This window comes from Periophthalmus magnuspinnatus, chromosome 19 (genome assembly GCF_009829125.3).
Source record: "Periophthalmus magnuspinnatus isolate fPerMag1 chromosome 19, fPerMag1.2.pri, whole genome shotgun sequence".
Lineage (NCBI taxonomy): Eukaryota > Metazoa > Chordata > Actinopteri > Gobiiformes > Gobiidae > Periophthalmus > Periophthalmus magnuspinnatus.
Window position 1 is genome coordinate 3,444,346 of NC_047144.1, and position 18,731 is coordinate 3,463,076.

Below are 18,731 nucleotides of genomic sequence, written 5' to 3' on the forward strand. Positions count from 1 at the left end.
GCCATGGGACCTTTGTTCTGTATCTGAGGGCCCAGCCCTGTACCACACATGCCTTGGCTCCCCTGACCTGCATAAGGACCACCAAAGGGTCCACCAGAGGTCCCCATCATCCCCATCTGTACACAGTGGAAAAACAGGTCAAAACATCACTGCATCATTTACTTAGGTTAAATTTAAAACAGATAGTATTTAAGTCAAGTTACATCTTGGTATTAGCTGCTTTTTTAGTGACATGTTGGAGATCTGGGACAAAACGCAACATGCAATGTCTTCAAGAAAGTGTGATTTTGGGTGGCCCCTGGGTAATATGCCAAAATATCATGTCATGAGTTTGCAGAGCCTAAATCATGATTTGAAAGTATCTAGAAATGCTAGTCACTTCAGCAGTTGCTTCTGAGAATTCATAATTCACATAGGATTTAAGAAAAGCACTGAATCACAATATGACATTTTTAACCAACATAGCACATCACAGGATCAGATTATTATTCATATTTATCTTCATATTGCCAACGCCACGTGTGATGATGCTAATTATTCTTAATTTGGTTCCAGGTTTTCATGTAAAATGCAGTTAATGATCTTTTCTTTGAGGAATTGACCAACTGAGCGGTAGCACTAATTTAGCCCATCTGCAACTAAGTTTTGTCAAGACAACAATTTCTGAGAAGGGATTTTAAGCAATTTATATGCACCAATAGACATGTGTGTGTAAGAAACTAATTTAAATTCAAACTTATGCTTATTTATGGAAGCCATAAGACAACACCAGCCTCTCAACAAATACTATATTAGATTTTAGACATTATGTTATAAACAAAAATAAAATAATAAATTACACTGAGGATTTGACTGGGATGACAGTAGACTACTGTAGAGCAGTCCATGACTCCTTACCTTGTTCAGGGCTCCTGGTTGCTGGCCTCTCATGCCTGCTTGGCCTGCAGGTCCCTGTAGTGTCTCTGCTAACAGGTTGCTGTTGCCACCCATTCCCTGGTTAACAAATCCCATGCGAGGAGATCCATTCACCTGGTTGGTCATCATGCCCGGCTGCTGTCCATTGTTGGCCTTCTGCTGGGCTCCCATCATGGCCCGGTTCATGCCGCCCATCATTCCTGCGTTCTGTTGCTGCATTAGCGACGCCTGTTGCTGAGGTGACAAGTGCTGCTGAGGAGACAGGTGCTGCTGCCCCTGGCCCATCATCTGCGGAGCACCCGGGCCTGGAGAAGCCTTCATGTTTGCGAGGTGTTGGCTCATGGTGGCCGGACCCCCAGGGCTGCTCATAGAATGGCCCTGCTGGGGTGGAGGGGGTGCCCCAGACCGTAACAGCTCTGACAGTTGTTTGTGTTTGGCCACAGCATCCTGACCCGTACCCTGGACTCCTGCAGAGCCCAGAGCCAGGCCCATTCCTCCAGCCCCGGGACCACCCATGCCGGCTGTACCTCCTCCCAGAGTGGTGTGCAACTGGTTGACATCTCCACCGTTGACCAGGCTTGGTTCATTTGAGTTGATGAGCTCGTCAGGAAGGTCGTGCTCCAAGTCAAACAATGAGCCAAAATCTAAAATGAAGCATACAGAATAGTTCATGATTAGGCCAAAGCAGGAAAGTAAGCAGTGGGTGAGTTACAGCTATATTACACTTTAATCCACTATCTTGTGGACAACTCATTTCGAAAATTGTATTTAATGCTTAATGTCAATTACTATCACCAACTCAAATATCTAACATCTAGCAAATATTAGTGAGGCAGACAGTTCAGAGATAATTAAAAGTTTGTGCATGCATGTCATGTTGTTTTGTAAACAAGTGTTAACTATGATTTGAGCCAGTAAGTAATGGATTCAGGCAGACATATTAAACAACCATCAGCAATGGATGACAACATGGACATCCAAAACACTACAAACACACCTCCTTACAACTACACACGCCATAGTCGGTGCACATACAATCAAATGTGCGTTAACATCAGAAAACTCAGAAGGAATAGTGATAGCTGAACAGAACATCCTGAACATATCCTTGTGCCTACAGACCATGATACTGCATGAAGCGTACAGATGTGTGCCCACAATGGACGCAGACGACCTGAAATACAGCTCTAGATATAATAGCAAAACATACTTTAGTTTTCTGTGACAATCTTCAATTCGTATTCAGCCAATGGACGGCCACTTGATACTGTTACATTTGAGTAATAAGACTGTCATTTGACCACACACTGGTTCACAGGCCACTATTTCAGTTGCTGCCACACGCCGTGCACAAAAACATACCAGCAATGGTAATTTAAACTCAACAAACAAGAGGACGAAAAGGCCTAAATTTGGCAATCCAACAAGGCTAGCACCGTGCCACCGCTGCTTTCATTAGTACTATCAAGGAACGAGTTATGATGAAGCAAAACAACACACTGTTTTGATCTACAAATCTACAAATAGTGCAATGGTATGTCAACCACTGGGATCGGATTTGACACAGCGATAGAAACAAGACACTTAATTGTGTGTTGTTGTGCCACTGCGCTTTTTATTAGCCGTTTAGACATGGGTCCGTCAGATGAGGACCGCATAGCTACTCCTCGGTAGCCGTAGTAGAGTTAGCTAAATCGCTAACCCCGGCTAAAATGGCTGTTAGCTTCAAAGCTAGCTCTTCATCACGTCCGACACACTCCCTGTAGCACGCTAACCCCAGCTAGCTACGACAAAAACAGTACAGCAATCCCGCCTATTTTCCCATTTTAGACCAGCATGGGCCAAGTATAATGATTAAACTAACCAAACACTACACCAAAAGGTCATCTGGGTGAAGAATACTTGCCATTTCCATCGCTAGCGGAGGCGGAAAGTGCCGGAGAAGAGAGTTTAGGCCTCTTGGCTGAAGGCGGGCCAGAGTCCAGAACGTTCTCGGCCATATTTTTTCGAAATAAAAATATATAAAGTATCCACAATTGCAGACGTTTTCACGCCCTTAGAAGCGCATTCCTTTTCGTTTCCAATATTGCGACTTTTCCCCCTCCTTTTGGGGGACTCAGAGGGGGAAAGTCCCGTGTACAAATGAATCCTCTTCCCTGGATTCGCCTCTCGATTTCAGCCTCGGCGTATATCAGCCCCCCTCCTCCCCTCCCTCGTCGGATTTTTTGTTCTTTATAAATTTCTGCCAGCGGAGGAGGGGGTCGGCGAAAGTAAAGAGGGAGACACGCGAAGAGCCTTCCCTCTAAACTTCAACAGCCTGCTCGGGATTAAAAGCACCGCGCCTCGGCCCGCCGTCCATGAGTGCATCCGTCATTAGAGGCTGCTTTCCAGCGGAGTGGATGTAGATAATGTCGGGCAGGAGCGGCTTGTTTGCGGGCTGTGAAGTGATGGTGTTGCTGCTGCTGGGGGCAGCGGCGGAGCAAGGAGGGATGCAACTCCTATGAAGCAACTCTTATGAAGCCCGTTCACTCACTCTCAGATACAGCACAATTTCTGTTTCTGTTGCTTTTATTTTCATTTGTACCGCAACGATTAGAGGCAGGACACTACTGAGCAGAAGAGCCCACAAACCTAATTAACTTAACTGTCATGAAATGTTAGACGAGTGAAAAGTTATTGAACTTCTCTACTCATTTAACTGAAGTTACCAAAAAATGTCTTTGAGTAGCCTATAGGTTCATAAACGAAGCGTTGTGGGTTACTCAGTTTTCAACTTTTTTATTGTTAGACTCCCTCAGTAAATTTAGGATCCATGACAAATGATTTTTACAGATGCTACAAAAGATGATGACCAGCACGTAGGCCTAATGGCAACAAACTCCTGTTGAGATGTCTTAACTTTCTTTAGGTTTCCTTTTGGTTCTGAGTTTGCTTTTATTTCATGTAAATAGAATAAGGTTACTCTTAATCTAACAGTTTAACTACACTGATCTACAGAAGAAAAAAATATATTTAATTGACTTTAATCAACTTCCACCCTTAGATTTATATAGAAAATTGACATTTCCAAAGATTACAATCCAGACCTAGGTCTACATTTAAAAAAAAAAGTCTCTCCTTAGGCAAACCTTAGGCTTATCAGATGCGCTTAGGCTCTCAAATGTCTCAAGTCAATAATGTGACAAAAAGAAAAATTCAAGAAGTTGAAGACCTTGTATATAAAAGCAATAGCTTAGATTTACCAAAATAGAACTGAGTAGGAAATAGCTCATTGTATGGTATTAAATAGTGAGCCCAAGTTCAAGCTGTCAACTTAGCCAATTTTATAGGTCCAACCATCACTCTCAAAGGTGTTTATTGTTGATGACTGCGGGGTTCCTATATGCTTCACCTAAACAAGCATCTGCAAAATGTGATGACAGTGAGCAGCAGGACATAGTCTCACCCGTCCTCACAGGACAGGTGAAAACCATATGCAGCCTATGGTGAAAACACAGCTTTTATCTCACTGACTGAGTCTCCATACACCTCTGCTCTGTTTCATGTGTGCATGGTTTTGGTGGGCCCCTTTTTACACTTAAACTTGGGTGTGATGCTGCTATAAAGTATTATTAGTATTATAAATAAAAATAAAAATAGAGGACAACAGTGGCTCAGTGGTTAGAGAAAGTCAAAGGATTGATTCCTGTTCTGTTGTTGTGTCTTTAGGCAAGGCACTTCACCCACCTTGCCTAGTATTAAATTTGTGTGTGTGCGTGCGCGTGTGTGGGTGCGCGCGCGTGCGCGCGTGTGTGGGGGCGTGTGTGGGTGTGTGCGTGTGTATGGGTGCGTGTGGGTGTGTGTGTGTGTGTGTTTGTGCGTGGGTGTGTGTGTGTGCGTGGGGGTGTGTGTGGGTGCGTGGGTGTGTGCGTGTGTGTTGGGTGTGTGTTGGGGTGTGTGTGTGGGTGTGTGTGTGTGTGTGCGTGTGTGTGGGGGGGGTGCGTGTGTGGTGTGTGCGTGTGGGTGCGCGCGCGCGCGCGTGTGGGTGGTGGTCAGAGGGGCAGATGGCACAGACTGGCTTCCATCAATCTGCCCCAGGGCAACTACAGTGGTATCTTACCAGCACTGAGTGTGGCTGAATGAATCATGTTTATAATGTAGAGCTTTGAGAGACTTTTCTGAGTCTGTGAACGGCAGTACAAGTTTAATTCATTGTTATTATTAAAGTAGTGAATGTAACAGTTTGGGAAGTCAGTTATTCAGGAATGTGATTAAATGTGAGTAATACCCAGCTCTGAACTGACACGCCTGATGACTGCACTGCCCCCTGCCCCTGATGTCCAGCAAGAGTGAGTTAGATCATAGAACTAAACTGTCCCCCAGTAGTGAATTTTGTTCAATGACAGAGGCAGAGGCAATAAAACTTTATTTCTACATGAGATCCATGTCAACATATTTGGCCATGGCAGTTTGTGACATGAGCATTATTGACATACAGGCTAAAAAATCTATATCAGGGATGTTAAACTCAAATTCACAGGGGACAAAATTAAAAGCTGGGACTAAGTCACAAGCCAAACTAAATATTTAAAGGGGTGGATTAAATTTGAGTGAGGTGACAGGTAGCAGATGCTAATGATTGTGAACAGAAGTGGTAGGTGGAAAGCATTCTGGGATTTGTAGTATTAGCGGTGCATGTGTTATACTGGCGCGGCGGCCAGTGGGCCAGCTCTAATACATATAGGATACGATCTCGCGGGCCAAATATAATTATATTGAGGGCCCAATTTGGCCCGTGGGCCTGAATCTGACATGTCTGGACTATATGATAAATATATGAAATGCACTGCAATAAAATCTGAATAAGCTTCACAATCCACAGTCCCTCACACATTACTTTATAATAACAGAGAGAAAAAGAATAAATGACTATTAAATTCAAAATAATTATAATATAGTAAAAATAGCAAAATATTTTTATCTAATAAGGTACAAACATACAGAATAAATTAGAATCAAACAATATAGGTAATATAAATTAAATATACATGTAGGTTGGGTGGGCATGGAGGGTTAATGAAGAGTTACTTGCTGAATTAAACAAGGTGCATTAAGGGACAAGACCAGTCCCAAGATAGTTTTACTGTAGGCTGTTGACCACTTTGGTCATGGCCTGATTATCGCAAAGATGTCCCATTCTGGAAGTTTGCTGTTTCTTACAATACTGTCTGTAGAGCATGGAGGAGGTTCAGAAGATGTGAGGTATTCAAGATCTGGGACACCTGCATGACTAGAGAAGGTCCAGAAGAGCTCAAATCACTGCACGTATATGGCACATTTGAAACTTAAGTGCTGAAAATAAAAGATTCTCTATTCAGCTACACCCCAAATGAAATTAACAATAAATATTTAAAAGAATAAAATATGACAATGCAATAATTAAATAAAAGCAAAAAGAAAACCCACCACAAAACAGCAGATCCACTTTAATATCTGCTTTTTGGTGATGGGTCAGTAATTAGAGTGGTGAGTGCCTTAAGAATGAATGGGTACTATGACTATAGCTATCTGTATCTAAAATGAAACCTTTTAGCCTTAAAAAAAAGTTCTGTCTGTTTGGACATTGTGTGGAGTAGCTCAGATTCTTTGGTCCAGATGTGAGAGAACAATAGCATCTCCTGCCATCTCAATAGATGACACCCCATTGTAAAATATGCATTTTGTTGATGCTCGTTTAATTGATTAATCGGTTGATGGTATCTTAGACGACCAAAATTTGTATTAGCCCCTTTTTGGTTGACTAATAGGTCAGCGAGGCATGTTTTTAGACCAAGATTTTCGACTACAGTCTACATCTATTGCCAGTTTTGCCATTTAGTTATTTTATCCATACTGTAGACAATATTTTGTATTTATATTCAGGAAAAGTTTTACTCTAACACCTTTTATGCATGCCTTTTATTTGATCATAGTTCATATTTTACTATTATTACTCTTTATTTTATGTTGTACAATATTGGCAAAGCACGTTCCTAGTTTGTGAACTGTGTTCAATAACAATGGCAATCAAACATGATATGGATTTCTGGTTTTATTGAGGTTAGTAAAGATGGTATTTCAGTAATAAGGACTTTTCAGATGACATTTGGTTTGTATTACAAGTATTACAGCTTGAGCATGACTTTCCCCATTCTGACATATGATGTGTTTGCTGAATTCTTCTGAACACATGCCTATAGAGCGTAAACCATGTTTGAGCTCTAATCATTAGTGCACGTCGCCATCTAGTGGCAGAACTTCAAATTAAGAAGCAGAGCTCACTACTTGATAAACTGGACAATGCAGTTTTTCTTGTTTCTTTTGAATTGCATTAAATCACATAGTCCTTGTACTAACTATAACTATTAGCCAATATTTTTAGTATTATTATTATTGCAAAATTATAACACAGCCTATAGCCTAGGCTTAATACAGAATTACTACTATATACTAGAATTCAGACAATACTTAATTCAACGGCATGAAAAATAGAAATATATAGGTCTATATAAATAATGTAAAATTGTTGGATGGGATTTTAAGTTGAGGAATGTGGTTGCCTACACGGCAAAATAAATATTATGTTAAAAAGGAAATTCAATAAGGAGTGGTAGGAGAACTCACTTGTGTATGAAATCAAGTATCAATCAATTATTAACATTTTGTTGGTTAGATAGGTTACGTTGCGGATTCAACGTAATAAAGAAATTAAAACTCCACGTCCCACAATTCCACGGGTGTCTGTGACGTCATATACGTGAGACCAAACAGAATGGCGTGAGCTCTCCACTCCCACCACCGTACGCGCAATTTAAAAGTTTGGTATTCACTGTTTTTTGCGCCATTCATCGCCAAGGTTAGTAGAGAATAGGTGTGTGTACCTGTCGTTTACTGTGTTTAATGTGCATCTGAGAGGTTTCAGAGGGTAAGAAAGTCAACCACACACTTATTTGACAGGATAAAAAGTATTGTTTACGTTTTGCAGTTTTGTCTTTGCTTGCATACCATGTGTTTTTGACTACCATCATAAAATGTGTTGTTGTAAATTTAGTAAATTTCGATGCTTTTTTGTTATTAAAGGTGCATTTTGTAACTTTACTGGCTAGGCTCCAAGCACTGTCAGATGTTTTTAGACAATGCAATACCTTGAAAAACTTGCATTCTTACTCTGTGCAGGCTTGCCATAGATCTGGGCTGTAACTCAGCCTTGTGGCCTGCTTGTCTCCATGAGGATAATATACTTTTATTGCAGGTAGCAGACCCTCGTTTTAGAAAGTTTATATTGCACTTTTAATCACAATGTAGGCTATTGTATTTATAGATCATTCAGGCCTATTTCTTAACTATGTCTTTCTTCGCTTTGCAGATTTCACAAACCATTTTCATAGCAAAGGATACCAACTTCGCCGGTAAAGACGGACATCTGATTTTACGTCAGGATGCCCTACCATTGTGTGGCGTATGGCTGTGGCAAAACTGCCGACGATGGCGTGGCTCTGTATAAATTCCCCAAGGACCAAGAGGAGTTCACCAAATGGGAGAGACAGGTCCAACGTACCCGCACCAACTGGACCGCCTCCTCTACCTCCCACCTCTGCCATGAGCACTTTGGCTGTGACTACTTCATTCCTGGAACCCTTAGGCTCAGGCGAGGAGCAGTGCCCACCGTGTTTGATCGCCCCTTCTGTCTATCCTGCTTCGGGACAGGCTGCAGTAAATGTCTGCCATCCATTCAGTGCCGTGCCTTTTCACCAAAAGAGCCTATGCCTGTGAGTGTACGTGCCAAAATACATTAAATTAGATAGTAAAGGATAGTAAAGATACTGGCACCCCTGAGCAAATCTATGATGATAATTTTAGACTGATTTTTTTACACTTTTGACACTACAGATACTAATATGAAAACTAGATACTCACCGATACTAAAAAGTCACATTCGCAGGACAGAAATGAACTATTTTTGAATTTAGAATGGTCTTGAATTAAATAAGACCACATAGACAAGTATACGCCCATGGACCACTATAGAATCTATCTGGACGACTGAGGGATTATATAGATATCAGATGGTAATATAAAATCATTTAAAGCTGGAAATCACATTCTATTGTTTAAAGAACTTTTTTTTAAACTCATCATTGTGGTATCAGAATTAATACTGAGTCAAGTCTGCTCCTTAGTATCGAAATCAAGTTTGAAATTTTAGTATTGTGACAATCCTAGTAATGTTGGAGAGTTTCTGATCCCAAGTTCTAACTAACTTGTGCAGTTCTCCAGTAGTGACTAAGGGAAAGTTATGGCCCTCAGGATTAGGGCTGCACAATATATTGCAATAAAATAGATATTTCAGTATAGGTAGGTCTCATTATTAAATCGCAAATACATAAAAAAATTAAAAAAACAACAACTCTACAAACATGTTCTGAAATGCATGGAAATCTTGAATTAGTTTAGCAGTTCATATTTCATTCCTCTGTCAAATGTTCCTGAATGTTTTTGAAATGCGCACTTGAACAAATCTCAATACCTGTCACAAAAATTGCAATTTGATTTTTTTTTTTTTTTTTTTTTTCTCAAATCATGCATTTCTAATCTGGATTCAGAACCATGGCAGTGTGTTCAGACAGAAGTCTTAATTACAAATGAATGGCTTTTGTTCTACATAGCTGAATAAAAAAATAAAAAAAAGTTTACCATTCCTGTCTTTTTCTTGTTTTCAGTCGGCAAATGCAGTTACACAATCAAAGACCACCAAAGAGAAAGTCAAGCAAGAAGGACGGTTAGGTAAGATTTGTTTAAATAAACATAGTAATAAGTATTAATTAATTAGTATTAATACAAAATAGTAGTTTGTGGAAATCATGTGTCATTGTATTTTGTAGTTGCATGTGAAATGTGTGAAACTGTTGATGATGCAAGCACCTTTTACTCGAAAAGCAAGCGCTTCTGCAGTGAATCCTGCGCTCGGTCCTATTCTTCAAACTCAAAGAAATCGTCTGTCTTGGCTCAACTGCAGGTAATAATTGGATTTTTCCTACTTAAATAGAGAGTAACTTGGAAATATTTAAACTCAAAAACTGAGTCTGAGGATAATCCCCTAAAAATAATGTTCCATTCTACAATGGAGTGATTAAAACAAGAAGTAGTAAGTACAGTTGTAGTCAACTAAAGGCCCTGTGCATCGATTAATCGTCTAAAAGGGGGTGTTGCGGCGCCTGGTGGTCTATATAACTCAATTTATCAACTACACACTGACTACAGCCCTGGTGACTACAGCCCTGGTCACTACAGCCCTGGTCACTACAGCCCTGGTCACTACAGCCCTGGTCACTACAGCCCTGGTCACTACAGCCCTGGTCACTACAGCAGATGTGCAGTGAGGTTGTCCTACAGCTCCACGCACAGCAGAGGGCAGACTCTCCCCTCAAAATGCGTTTGTTCAGTCCAGCGGTGGAGTCAAAGAAGAGCGCGCTCCCTTCAAAGATCCCACTCGTGTCATTCGTATCCACTTGCACAATGGTTATTAAATGCTGCGTAAGAACATGTCGCAGCTCAGAACAGGGGAAGGACCTCGTGTTGCACCGGCTCCCGCTCAGCCGGCCCCACGTCCTCACGCAGTGGCTGTTTGTGCTGGACATAGACGTAAACACACCGAAGCACATCCTCCGCAGCACGTTCGTGTGCCAGGAGCATTTCGAGACGGACGACTACATTCAACAGACCCATGTCCCGAGCCAGCCGCGGTCCACACTGCTGAAGGCCACCGCGGTGCCGTCCCGTTTCAGCGCCAGAGACGTCCCCGCGGCAGGGGCCACGGTCAGGCGGAGGGTAAGGCAAAGGGCACTGGAGGATATTATCCGTTCACCCCAGAGTTACTGTGTAATTATATCAGAGTACAACTTCACCACGTCCTTTGCTCTCAGGGGCCATACTCTCCTGTAGGCACGAGCACATACTTGACACATTGTTAATTTCATCTTTAGGTGTTGATGAACGGTATCGGTCCTGGATTTAGTGTTTTGTCACTATCCTTCTCACACCATTGAGAGGGAAAAATCTGCTTGTGCAGCGAAGTAGCTTGATGTGCTAGTGGACTACTACACCACAATGGCCTTTAATGAACAGTTTATGATCGGATGGAACTGGATAGATCTGATTTATTTTTTTTAGGGAAGAGGATCAGGACAGATCTGCATCTTGTCTAACCACAAGTAACAAGTGGTTGTTAAGTCATACTTTTTTTTTTTTTTTAAGGGGCGACCTCCCTCTAAGAAAACAGTAGTACTGAAAAAGAAGAAACCACATCCACCCGTACCCCCCACAGGTAGTATTTACGTTCACACACTAACCTTTTAATTCACTGACTTTGTGCTTGTTCAAGCCATAATACTTTATTACAGGTTTTGACTGGGGCTATTATTTGAATAGAGAAACCTCTCTGGGTGTATCAGTGTCCTGCTTCCAACATGTGAGTCCTGTTTTAAGGCTAAGTACATCCCTATTATTATTATTATTATTATTATTATTATTAATTACTTTTGACATCTCCATGACAGGCTCCTATGTGGGAGCACTGGGACGATGTCACAGTGGGGACAAAAGTAGAGGTCCTTAATACTAATGCTGTTCTGCCCAGTAAAGTCTACTGGATTGCCACTGTAATTCAAATTGCAGGTTTGGAATTTTTTTTTGTTTTTAAACTAAATGTGTGGGCCTGCATCGCACAAACCACTGCAGTCTGCATGTCATTGCACATGGCATTAGCAACACCATTTCTGAATGTTTTTATTCCTTGTCCAGGATACAGAGTCCTTTTGAGGTATGAAGGCTTTGAGCATGACAGCACATATGATTTTTGGAGTAGCCTTGTATCAGGAGAATTGCATCCAATCGGGTGGTGCGCAATGACCACTAAGCTACTGGTGCCTCCTCAAGGTGAGCTTCACTTCTGAACACTATAGTATTCACTCATCTACTTTATATGTCCTACAAGAGACCGATTTGTATCGACACTGTTAAAGAAGATTTTTTGGGCTTGTGTCTGATGTGTAGTTATAATTTATGACGCTTGTGCATCATTATGTTATAATTTGGAAACAAGTCTGCTGATTTCCACATTTGAAAACTGTGGGAGCTGACGTCACCATTAACATCACAACAATGAGCCATGAAGTTGTTTGCACCTCCAATGCATAGTTGCAGATCAGGCTAGAGAAATGCAGAATTTTTTTCTTTTGCACCAAAATTACAACTCGATGCTGTTGAATCCTATACTGTGATGGTGAAAATGGGAGTCGATCTGCAACATGGCATATTGAAAATAAGCAGTTAAATATTGCTCAAACATGCACGAATCACCCCAAATACAACTTTTAGACAGTAAATAAGAAGATGAAACAACTATAGCATGCTTTAACACTCTGAAAAGTTGATTTCTTTAAGACTGGCATGAGGGATACTGTTAATGCGTTTGTCGATACCAATGAATGAAGATTACAAGCTGTTGCTATTGGAGGAACAGAAAGTAGCCTCATTTTGTATGTTTTTCTGTTATTTACAGATGTCAAAACAACAATCGTGGACTGGAAAGAGTATTTAATGCAGAAGCTGGTGGGAGCCAACACTATACCTGTCGACTTTTACTTAAAGGTAAAACAAACTGACACAGACAATGTTGAGTCTCCTAAGGCCTGTATTATAAAGCTGGCTGAACTCATCCTGGTTAAGTTTCTCTTCAGCCCAGGGGAGGAACTGAGCAGTGGGAGGGTCAGTGAGGGGTCAGCACCAGCTGACCAATTGGAAAAGAAAAGAGCAGAGTACTTCAAGCATATGGAACTGTCACTGAAAATCAGTAAATATGCAAGGAATTAAAAAATAAGCTATATGCCAAAGGAAAGGCAGACATTGCATACATATGGACTTGAGTTAGCGGTCAGTCACGGCCACACAAGTTGTGCCAAGAAGGAAGTTAATTTGAGTATCATTGATAATCTAGACTAAACCATAAATATGCTTACAGCCAATATAATTTATCATAGACTGAATGTACAGATGTTTGTCTAAGGCGTGCGTTTTTATGCAATGTTTAGCACAAACTGCACATTTGTGTAAGTTTAAGTTTACTTTACAGCTTTCTGAAAGCATGAAGTGCCCATTCAAATATGGCATGCGTGTAGAAGTGGTGGATCCTAAACACATAAGCCGTACCCGTGTAGCCATCGTAAACGCTACGTATGGGGGGCGGCTCCAACTGGTGTATGCCGACCAAAAAGACGCCCCTGAAAACACCAAGGCAGAGTTTTGGTGTCACATGTCCAGCCCACTTCTTCACCCTATTGGCTGGTCCAAAATGGTGGGCCATCCCATCAAAACACCAGGTTTGTAGAACTCTTCAAAGTTATCCATTATGTCATGTTATTGGTTTTAAAAATCCATGTATATTGTGTTTTTAGCTAATGGTATAGAGGCAAACCCTTTAAAGGGTACCTGCTGGGACAGTACATTACACCTCTTTAAAAAGGTAAGAAAAGAATATTCCAAAGTAGATTAATTGTCACTAGACTTACCGCAGTTTGTCACCCACAGCTGAGATATGTCTATATGGAAGGGGCATTCTTTGAACAGGGGATGAAACTAGAGGCTATTGATCCACTCAATTTGGGGAGCATTTGTGTTGCCACGGTACAAAAGGTAATATTCCAACATTTCCATTTACAATTTCAACATCTAAAACAAAAAATCAAAATCTTTGTGACCTTAGGCTTTCTGTCTCAGAGTATTTTCTTAATGTGATGGTAATTTGAATCCTAATGAACTCCCACAGGTACTGCTGGATGGCTACCTGATGGTTGGTATTGACGGCAGCATCCTTGCAGATGGGTCTGACTGGTTCTGTTATCATGCTTCATCTCATGCCATCCTGCCCATCGGCTTCTGTGAGAAGAATGACATAGATCTCAAAGTGCCTGATGGTAAATGTCTTCTACTTTTGAGATGTTGCTGTCAATAGAAAAAGCCCATGTACTTAATGATGACCCTTCAATGTGTTATGTCAGGGTATGAATCTGGGACTTTCAGTTGGCCCGATTATCTAAAGGAGAAGAACGCCAAAGCTGCACCAGCACATCTATTCAACTATGTGAGGTTTTGTTTTGATTTCTTTTAGATCGGACTAGACTAGGATTGCACAATATATTGAAATCAAATTGAAATTGCAAATCTTGTTGCTGTAATTATCAAATTGGAAAGGCTGCAGTTATGCAAATAATAGTCCTTTACAGAACAAAATATATTGTGCCTATAGTTTAGTCCTCTACAAACATATTCTGAAATACAGTTTTTATTTAAGATTTGAAAGTAGACTGAAATCCAAACTGATAATGTGCACTCTAAACTCAATCCTACTTTTTAAACATCTCAAATCTAATTGTACAAAAAATCCAATTACAATTTATTCCAGTACAGCCCTAGACTAGAATGATTATGCCTCCGTGTATTCATTTAAAACCAGGATTTCATTTATTATTAGATGGAACCATGGAGAAATGATGATGAATCAATCTCGGGTCATGGAGAGTTCTACATAGCACCATTTTACCCCAAATTGCCTCATGTATTCGCTTTTTACACTATTAAAATGCTGAATTTTGTTGAAATACAGTGAGTTTGTTGGTCTAGTAAATAATATAAATAATCAGGTTCAACATTTGTGAATTTAACATTTGGATATTTCATGGCAATGTACAATGTGGTCAGTAGGAAATCTGGATATTAGATCCCAACACGGTCTATGACATCATCAGATTCTTGAAACTGGACCCACTAATAAGGTTAAGCAAGTATTAAAATTCACCCTGTTATTGTGCCTCTGTTCAGGAGTACCCGGGCCACAGCTTCTCCCCCAACATGAAGCTGGAGGCGGCCGACCTGATGCAACCCAGCCTGGTGTGTGTGGCCACAGTGAGGCGCTGTGTGGGCAGGCTCCTGCTTATTCACTTCGACGGCTGGGATGACGAGTTCGACCAATGGGTGGACTGCCAGTCTTCAGACATCTACCCCATTGGCTGGTGCGAGCTGGTGGGCCTACAGCTGCAGCCTCCTCCCGGCCTCGGTAAAGCAGCCAGTGTGCTTAAAATCTAATCTAACTGATGCATTACAGTGACATACGTGCATCACCCCCAGCATTATGTCTATGGAGGAATGTTCAGCAGTTACCATGGTGAAAAAATGCACACATTAGCGGACACAGTCTTATAAGTTTTTAGATTCTACAAATACTACTCAAGAAAAATACACAATACAAGCATTCATGGTTTGAATTAGGTGTTTGATTTTCAACAGAGCTTCAGATAGAGCAGTGCCTCCTGTTAGCTTCACTCTCCAGGAAATGTGAATGACATCAGCTGCAAAGTACCAATATCCTCGTCAAATGATGGTTTTCAGATTCTAAGAATGTGATAATGCCATACTTTCAGATGGGGGCAAGGGTCAGTTTTGATTTCATGGTATTTTCATTACAAATTTCCAAAGGAGGAAATCACAAATGTTGAACCTGCGTATTGATATTAGTGAGTAGGTCATAGAGCTCATTGTATTCCAACAAAAAATCAGCATTTTTAACATTAGTCTTACTATCTTCCATCTGTTTTAAACCCAGCTCAGTAATTCATTTAGTCTAAATTGATTTTCAATTTCTTTCGACAAATGTTTCTTGTATATTGCTACCTGTACACAAATCGAGACAGTAGGGTTGTAGTCCTTTATTCGACTAATTATTTTATCAGATTATAAGGATTTATATAGGACAACAGTGTAAAAGGAGAAATTGGAGAGTTAGCTGGAGATTTGATATTTTTTGGTATTTATATGTAAAAAGGCGGATTAAACCCATAAATCATACATTTAATCTGTCTTCGTTTAAACACATTGTTTCCTAGTACTTTAAAGTACTCCTAGTACTTTTGTGACAGTTGTTTTTACATGAACTCCTGTGCAGTCAGTCTTTTGAGTCCAGTTTGGGACAGGTACATAGAGATACGTAGTAGTTTTTAGAGTTCTTTGTCCCCCTTTTGGTCTACTAATCAATCATAACCGTTAATGCATTTGCATTGTCCTGCATGTTCAGTTTTATGGGTCTGTATTACACTGTGGTAATCCAGGAAGAGCTCATTTTTATGTCCATATACCTTCGCAGCTAACATTGTTTGAAGTTGGGTTACAAAAAATACTGTAAAAGGACATATGACACATGTTATATACAGGGTGGCCCAAAAGTCACTGACAGTTGAAAAAAATCCATAACTCTTGTTTCTAAATATTTTTCTTTTATTTTTTCAGAGCATTTAGAACTACCCTTCTGACATTAATATGAGCAAATATAGCACAGAAGAACAAACCCTCAGTGTACAGTGGTACTTTGAGTCACACGGGTCAAATTCAGAAACCCAGCGGTGTTACGGTCGACATTTTAATACCAGAGATGCACCGAGTGTAAATGCCATTAAAGGAATAATAAGTCATTTTCAAAGACAGGGGGCAGTATGTGATCTCCCAAGACCTGATTAGTCCTGATTTTTTTTCTGTGGGGCTATCTTAAAGAAAAGGTGTTTGTGAATAAATCTCAGACAATAAGCAACTTAAAACATAATATCGAGGCTCAAATAAAAGTCATCAGCCCGGAAATGCTTTCAAATGTTATGCAAAGTGTGTTGGACAGGGCTATTCAGTGAGAAACCGAAAATGGTGGACACTTGAACTCATCACTACTTAAAAAACATAATTTTAAAAAAATGTAGTCATTTTAACTTCCTCTAGTTTAAGTGCAAGTGAACAATTATAACTGTATATATTGCCAAAAATCTCGGAAGGTTCAGTTTACCTACTCGTAAAATTTGGTGAGTATAACTTAAGAATTATAGGAGCTATTGAAGATTTAAAAGTGTCAGTGACTTTTGGGCCACCCTGTATGATTATTATGTATTGTTTCTCTGCAGATCTTGCAGATCAGTCACGAATCAAAAAGTGCAAGCCACACGTGTTCGGAGCAAAAAAGAGTAAGTTGTGATAATAGTGCTTATGGAGGGATACTGTATACAAAATTATACACATTTTAATCAATTTACATCAATGTCTGTGTAGAAAAACGTTTCGGAAAGAGACCATCTTCACAAGTAAACTTTGATGATGAGGTGCACGACCCAGAAATGGAAGAACCACATGGATTCTCGGACATGGACTCTCCTCTGAAAGCTCCATTCATCAAGCCCAAATTTGAGCCAGAGGAGAAGCAACAAAGTACGTCCAAACACGATTCATCATTTTGTATAGACCCTAAAATGCTATATCATCAGAATGTTTAAAAAAAAAAATAAAAAATAGAGGCAAAGTTAAAGAAGACCTGAACATATTTTTAATGATCAACTGACATGAAGTCTACAGTTGAAACCATAAGTTTACATACATTATAGAAAAGACACGCATGCTTTTTTTTTTTTCAATTTTAGAGCAGTTAGTATTGCCAAAATGATTTCTATTTGCTAAATGCCAGAATAATGAATGAAGGATTTTTAAAACACAATTTTTCATTACTTTCTTTAAAGTCAGAAATGTACATACAGTAAGATTGCTATGACTTTAAACTATTTGGGAAACCCCAGCTCATGATGTCATGTCTTTGGAATTGGATGGGTTTATTGACAAGCTGGTAAGAGTGTATTATCCACAGTGAAAAGAGGAGGCCACTGGCTTTTTAAAAAATATTTCTTTGGAGCAGTGGCTTCTTCCTGGCAGTTTACAGACTCAGTATTTTTGAGGAAGGCAAAATTAAAAGTGTCTATTATCTAAATTATGATATTTTCTGGTTCATTTTCATTTCTACTTTGCATCATGTTCCACTTCACCTTTGCCAGGTGAAGTCCAGGTCCAGTTTTCCTCCATTTCGGGATTTAGAATGCTTGTTTTTAAAGGGTCTACTGAAATTCCATAATTTGACACATTGACTTCTTTTCCAGTTGGCACGGTGCATGTCAAAGTAGAGGAGGTGGAGATGGAGACCCCCATAGACCCTACGCAGGTTTCTTTAAGTCAAATCAAAATCGAGGAAAACCCAGGGATCAGCATCACTACCGCCACTGTGTCTGGGGACAATGTGGAGGTTTCTGAGGCAACGGTAGAAGAATCTGTGAAGCACCGTGAAGAAGATGAGGACCAAATGGCTGGAGACAGCTATGAATCGTACGATAGCAACAGCAATGGAGAACACTCTAGTGACGAACACGCAAGCTCAAACCAGGAAGATGAAGATGAGGCACCTAATAAGAGTCTATGAGAAATTGTGAATATAACCGGGACTGAAAAACTTTTCCATAGCTGATGTTTGCCTCATTTATTTCAGTACAACACTTTTTATAATTGTTTATTATTATGTACAAATGTAAATAGACATGTTTTCTTTGTAAAAATATAGCTTGTGATCAAATTTACTTGCTTACTGCTTTGGAAGTTGAATGCCATCTTTGCACAAAAACTTACACCCAGTCACGCTGTAAATAGTTGTATGAGGAACAGTGTGATTGGTCTTACAGGTATCCGCACTTCAAACTCCACCCCTGCAGCCAGGTGTTTGGAAACTGATATCCAATCAAGCTAAATTTTCAGTATTGTCATCAAAATCAGATACCAGTATCGTATTGGTGCATGCCTAAAGATAAAATTGGAAAAAATCCTTAATGCCACCAATGAATACCAAAAATACATATATTTTTTCTAAACACAATACAAATAAATAGACAAAAACTTGT

The 18,731-nt window shown here is 40.1% G+C and overlaps 2 protein-coding genes across 7 annotated transcripts in view; one reads left to right on the forward strand and one right to left on the reverse strand.

The window, feature by feature from the left end:
- The window catches only part of ep300a (E1A binding protein p300 a), an 18,668-nt gene extending 15,324 nt beyond the window's left edge, over positions 1-3,344 (reverse strand). Inside the window, exons 1-3 of one of the 2 annotated variants that reach the window (XM_055229874.1) lie at positions 2,822-3,344; positions 898-1,559; positions 1-116 (exon numbers count right to left, since the gene is read on the reverse strand). The exon at positions 1-116 is cut by the window's left edge and continues 1 nt beyond it. In XM_055229874.1, coding sequence (XP_055085849.1) covers positions 1-116; positions 898-1,559; positions 2,822-2,915 — 872 coding nt within the window. In that variant the 5' untranslated portion in view covers positions 2,916-3,344. The remainder of the gene's footprint in view (positions 117-897; positions 1,560-2,821) is intronic. The other variant, XM_055229873.1, reaches the window with a different exon arrangement.
- Positions 3,345-7,668: 4,324 nt separating this feature from the next.
- Positions 7,669-18,730, forward strand: l3mbtl2 (L3MBTL histone methyl-lysine binding protein 2). Of its 5 annotated transcripts, none has more exons than XM_055229597.1 (19): positions 7,669-7,789; positions 8,110-8,185; positions 8,300-8,708; positions 9,654-9,717; positions 9,816-9,949; positions 11,188-11,257; positions 11,334-11,401; positions 11,490-11,607; positions 11,734-11,868; positions 12,494-12,582; positions 13,064-13,310; positions 13,386-13,453; positions 13,519-13,623; positions 13,757-13,904; positions 13,989-14,071; positions 14,809-15,043; positions 16,926-16,985; positions 17,071-17,226; positions 17,943-18,292. In XM_055229597.1, the coding sequence occupies exons 3-19, from the start codon at positions 8,373-8,375 to the stop codon at positions 18,257-18,259; spliced, it is 2,433 nt and encodes an 810-aa protein (XP_055085572.1). In that variant the 5' UTR covers positions 7,669-7,789; positions 8,110-8,185; positions 8,300-8,372; the 3' UTR covers positions 18,260-18,292. The 5 variants fall into 5 exon arrangements, with proteins under 5 accessions (XP_055085572.1, XP_055085573.1, XP_055085575.1 ...); XM_055229599.1 differs by having other exon boundaries at positions 7,673-7,789; positions 8,300-8,702; positions 17,943-18,476; XM_055229598.1 differs by lacking the exon at positions 8,110-8,185 and having other exon boundaries at positions 17,943-18,730.
- The last annotated feature ends 1 nt before the right edge of the window (position 18,731 follows it).

Bases quoted from the DNA above. Each gene is read 5' to 3' on its own strand.
- l3mbtl2 (XM_055229598.1), top strand. From the start codon at position 8,373: ATGCCCTACCATTGTGTGGCGTATGGCTGTGGCAAAACTGCCGACGAT. The intron at 9,950-11,187 runs GTAATAATTGGA...TTTTTTTTTAAG, and splicing joins CTGTCTTGGCTCAACTGCAG to GGGCGACCTCCCTCTAAGAA. The intron at 15,044-16,925 runs GTAAAGCAGCCA...GTTTCTCTGCAG, and splicing joins GCAGCCTCCTCCCGGCCTCG to ATCTTGCAGATCAGTCACGA.